The following is a 5,698-nucleotide window of genomic DNA, read 5'->3' as shown; positions in this document are numbered from 1 at the left end:
AGAGGACACCAGATATCCCCGCCCGTCCACTTGCATGCCATTGAGTTGCTGCTCAGTGAGCTAACACGTCACCCCTACACCCAGGCCAGCGCATGAAGCGCACTTGAACGCGCGTCAATACAAAGAAGCCTAGATGCGCGTTCGTGATTAGAAGCCCCAACTGCAGTACCTCAAACGGCCACCATGTCAATTTTGCTTCAGGGCTCCCGGCTTGGGTCCCATTCATAGAGGTCCCATTATGTATAGCAACCTCCCCAAACCAGACCGGAAACATAACCATAACTAACATCTAAACATATTGCATTTCTGACAAATAATGTAGCCAAGTCATCATCCAATACATTATCATTATTAAGGGGGCCCCCAGCTAAACCATAGATGGGAACCAATTAGACCCTTATAGGTAATTACTCAAGTGAGCTTGGAGATCTGCTATTTTACTACGATCCCGAATTCATGGCCGCATTAATTAATTAATAGCCTAATTGGGGGATGCTGTGACCTTTTGCTCAGCCAGCAAATGAGAAATAGACTACCCAATAAATGCCAAGGCCAATGCTGTGCCAGCTTAGATGTCAGGTGGTTGGGGGCTCATTTGCTTCGAGGCTATAAAGCAGACAGAGTAGGCCTAATAATTGATCATTCAGTCCTGCATGCTTCGTGGAGGAGCTTCAGGTGCAGGTGTTGGCATGTTTGGGTCAGTGAGAGAGAGAGAGGGGGGCAGGGGGGGACTGAGCACATAACACTTTATTCTGACATCATTGGAGAAAGGAGAGAGACAATGAGAGGAGATAGGGAAGCCTATTCACCAGTGGTGGAAAAAGTACTCACATTTTCTACTTAAGTAAAAATATCAATACTGCATTGTAGAAGTAGGCCTACTCTGTTACAAGTAAAAGTCCAGAATTATTAACTATTGGCATAAAAATGTAATAAAAGTGAAAGTACAAAATGCAGAACAACACATATTGTTCTGAATGTATTTCTCATAGAGGTAAGAGGTATAATATGGTTATGGGAGCTCAGCTTGGTGTTTCTGTGCTATGCAGGAGCAGCACAAGAGTCAAGACAGTCTCATATCCAACGCAGTTGCGCCCCAGATCCACCAGGTGGCTTCATAACACTTACAAAAACTATAACCCTTCCAAGCCAATATAGAGGTCAACAGATAAAATTGTATATTAACAGGGCCAAAGTAAGAGTCATAGCATCTAATCCACCTGACAGTCACATTATCCTTAAAGTTTAAGTAAGATATCATATACCATCATGTGATTTTTCACTTGAAAAGGGGTTATTGTCAGTAAACACCATCCTGAGGCCACTATAAAGGCAGTGTTTTTTCCAGTGTCTCCCATTAAAATGTAAACCCTGTAGTGTAACCTAGCTCTTCCATACTTTTGAATGCCTATTGGATTATTAACAACTTCTAGACATTTCAAAAAATAGCAGATCTGTAAGCTCATAGACTGTCTGAGCTTTTATTGCTGCTACTTCTGTTTATACTTTATAGATAATCTTTTTGGGGCTCAAGTAGTTAAGAATTAAGCTGTGGGTACTCAGATTCAGTTACAAGACTCTAATCAACTTATTCTGAGCTATCTGTCACACTTTTTAGATTAGTTAAGCCACAGAGAATATAAATGAATGAAGTTGAAAATGACACTGAATAAGTTAGATTTCCCATAAATGTGAGAATACTTGGCCAGAAATGAACAAATTACAATGAACAGAGCAAGCATCCTTCTTCATCATATCTTGAATGTACGATACAAAGACAGAAATACTATGCCTTGTTAGCTTGTAGATCGGCTATTTTCTCATAAATAAAGTACTTGCAGCAGGAATTGAAAAGTGTGAGTGACTACATACTTTTACTTTTGTTATTTTGGGTATATTTTGAAAACAGGACTTAAAATTGTAACAGAGTATGTTTACAATGTGGTATAGCGACATTTACCTAAGTAAAACAATCTCATTACTTGCACCACTGCTGCTAACATGCTGCTGGTGGAGAAGGAGTTACAGTAGGGGGGAGGAGGTTGTTGAGGGCCCTTGTAGGTTTCTTGAGCGGTAGCCAGTGAGGAACTTGGAGGACTGCTGCGTTGTGGTCTTTGGAGTCGGTGCTGATGTAAAGCGAGCAGATGAGTGCTGAACATGTTGGAGATGCTGTAGTCAAGCCAGGCTTTTGTGATCTGACTCTTCCCCTCCTTATAGTCCATGATCTGGAAACAGAAAAACAAGACAAAGGGCATGTATTTAAAAATACATAAATACCTTTTTAATTCTGGTGGGGGCGGTGTGTGTGTGTGTGTGTGTGTGTGTGTGTGTGTGTGTGTGTGTGTGTGTGTGTGTGTGTGTGTGTGTGTGTGTGTGTGTGTGTGTGTGTGTGTGTGTGTGTGTGTTGAATGAGATTGCAAAACATTACCTTGCCTCCCACCATTCGCTCGCCTCCCACCATTTACTCCTCCTCACTGTCTGCCAGATACCGGGCCCGGGGACCAAGGTCAGCCAGCTCTGAGGACGAGAGAAAAGTACAGAAATTCACTGACTGCAACTGATGTTTAAACCATACAGACAAACAGCACTATATTGGTCGTCAGATTACTGCAGACAGAGTACATTAATGAAATCGCATCCAAATTGACCCCTTATCAGGTCTTTAACTCTGAGAGCGTGCAATGGACATTTACATTTGTACACTCTCAGAGTAATGGGGGGGTCCTTGAAACTAAAAAGGTTTGAGAACCACTGGTCTAGGACTGTATTATTCCAAACCCACCTTCTGACACTGAGCCAACAGCAGCTGGCAGGCTAGAGTTGCTCCCACCAAACTGGACGAAGCACAGGCCAGTTTTGACGATGGACCTGATCCACTCCTCGAACCGGTTCACTCGGGCGTAGACGCCGGGCAGTTCGGGACGAGCACAGCCAAAACCCCAGCTCACAACTCCAGACTGGACCCATTCCTCCCCCGGTTGCTCGCGGCTGACCATTGGACCTCCAGAATCGCCCTGATAAGACAGAAATTAACATTTTGTTACTCTTCAGTTCTACTCGCTTATGGCTAATATTTGGAATGTGATCTGAATGACATGTTATACCTGACACGAGTCTTTGCCTCCCTCCGGCAAACCAGCACAGATCATGTTGTCTGTGACTGTGTTCATTCCTTCGTAGCTACGGTTGCAGGATTCGTTGTCGACAACTGGAACCTGGACTTGCTGCAGAACATGAGGGGGCGGCAGAGGGACTGTGGATGGAGACAATACACAGTAGAACAATCTTATCAGTCTGCAGCCTCTCACTGTAGTCGCTGCCTTAAGACAGTTATAGTATTAATCACTTTCAACTTAAATGTTGTATTAAAACTCAGCAGTTTATCAAAACATTGTTCAATGTAATTCTACTGTACCTCCCTCCTGGACGGCCCCCCAGCCAAGGACCCAGCTGGGAGTGCCGTGGCTGAACACGCTGCCATTGGCTGCCAAACACACAGGCTTGATCTTGTCGTTGAACGAGACAGGTGAAGTCAGCCGGAGCAGAGCCACGTCGTTGTCCAAGTCGTAGTAGTTAAATTCTGGATGAGGCACAATTTCAGCCACAACCCTGGACACTCCGGGTGGACCAGTCAGGATGTGATTCCCCAAGGCAACACGGCTCCATTCCGGGCTGTAAAACAGAAATAAATATACACACAGGAAAAGAAATTGTTATTTGTTATTTGCCTTATCAGAGTCAGGCCCCAGCTGGCAACGTTTATGCTATAAATAGCTTGATGAGTATGTCTCACTTACCGATCATAAGCTACACAGTGTGCAGCAGTGAGTACCCATTCACTGTTGATCAGTGAACCACCACAGTAATGTCTGTCACCATCAAACCCCCAGTTGCTCTGAATACTGGCGATGAAAGGCCAACTTCCTTCCTCTGCACCATCACCGCCAACTATCCAGGATGACGTGTTGTTGTCGAAGGATGATCCAGGTTCAGGAGGAGCTGTACCAGAACCTGAGGAAGAGATCAGTGATATTAGATGTATATATGATGTATACTTACAGTATATATAGGACTCCATTATAAAGTTACATTACAGTATAGCCTGCTATAGGCCTATACCAATCAAGAGTTAAAAAGTGAAAGTACTTAATACTGTAATAATAACATATTTATGGGTTATCATATATGCTATTTTACTGGGAACATCATTATGCAGATATGTAAAACATTGCAATAAACCACATTGTTATGAAACTTGACTTACAACTGAGGCTGAGCCAGATCAAGACGGCCGTAGCTGCAGACACACAGCACACCAGCACAGCAGCGCAGGCGTAACGTTTGCTCCATTTGAACTGGGCTGGGCGAACTGCAGAGGAGATACACACAGACACATACACACGCACGCGCGCACACACACACACACACACACACACACACACACACACACACACACACACACACACACACACACACACACACACACACACACACACGCACACAGGATAGGAAGAGAGGGAGAGAGAGTGAGAAAAAGCAGAGTATAAAATCTTTGAACCTAAAAGGTTTAATTTAATAGCATTATTTTGTAGTATTTTTCTGTAATTTCTAGTTGTAGTAAAATCTCTTACCATCTGTCTTTTCAGCAGTGTTGTCAGTCAATTCAAGATCAGGGACTTGCATGCTGCAGACACTCATGATGCCTCTCTGGTCCGTGTCACCAACGAGATGGTGAAAATGTCATTTAAACATGTCTTTTATACACGTTCTGACGCTCGTAAGGGAAAGTCCTGCTATACGAAACGAAACTTCATATCTGCCAAACGCTACATTGCATCGCAAGATAGGTGCACAGCATGATGTGTCACTGCAGATCACATGTTTTTCCAAGACTACGGTATATTGTGGCAATTCGGTTTCGCCCATCTGAAAATATTTTGTGACAGAGACCCCCATACAACTTTAACAAATAATAAAGATAATAAGATTCCCTCTCTTTTGTCACATGCAGTTCATTTTCACATATGCCAATTAGTCTCTGCATTTAACCTATTGGGGTTAAGTGTCTAGCTCATGGACTCTATAGGAGCCGGGGGTCAAACCAGGGACCTTCTGATTCTCAGCCGACCTCTCAACACATTCAGCTATGGCTGCCCTGTTTCATTAGCAACAGGCCTTTATATGTAAACAGATGCAGTCCATTGTTTGAAATTCTGAGACTAAAGTTGATGTGTGTACTTGTCTACATGATCTGACTTAAAGGTACTGGAAGCGATTGTCTTTGGTCTCTTTTGCATTCTGATTAAGTAAGCTGTAGGCCTACAGCGTAGCTCCCACATAATTATATACCGTGTGGGTGTCTGACCTCTGTGTGTGTGTGTGTGTGTGTGTGTGTGTGTGTGTGTGTGTGTGTGTTGCTTGCACGTGCATGTACTTGTGTGTATTCTACACATTAGGGCTAAATATCCACACACACACACACACACACACACACACACACACACACACACACACACACACACACACACACACACACACACACACACACACCACAAGTGTAGCAGAATTTGCAAAACAGACATGTTAGGTCCATTTTCCCAGTTCTTTCATGAGATAAATGGTTGTTTTATGACATAGCAGATCTACAACCTTGCAGCTTGTATATCTGATATTTTTCAATAGCTAAAGTATAAAATAA

At 43.3% G+C, this 5,698-nt stretch overlaps 1 protein-coding gene across 1 annotated transcript; it reads right to left on the bottom strand.

Annotated features, from left to right (window-relative positions):
• Positions 1-2,461: 2,461 nt before the first annotated feature.
• LOC308280128 (trypsin-1-like) lies at positions 2,462-4,698 on the bottom strand (the record flags this gene model as incomplete). Its single annotated transcript, XM_080720391.1, has 7 exons — positions 2,462-2,517; positions 2,783-3,014; positions 3,105-3,253; positions 3,416-3,672; positions 3,798-4,011; positions 4,265-4,369; positions 4,632-4,698. 7 exons carry the CDS (start codon positions 4,696-4,698, stop codon positions 2,462-2,464), a joined length of 1,080 nt encoding a protein of 359 aa, XP_080576517.1.
• Positions 4,699-5,698: the final 1,000 nt, after the last annotated feature.

The sequence above is a fragment of the Nannobrachium achirus genome (assembly GCF_963921795.1).
Source record: "Nannobrachium achirus genome assembly, chromosome: 24".
NCBI lineage: Eukaryota > Metazoa > Chordata > Actinopteri > Myctophiformes > Myctophidae > Nannobrachium > Nannobrachium achirus.
This window is presented reverse-complemented; position numbering and strand designations above follow the sequence as displayed.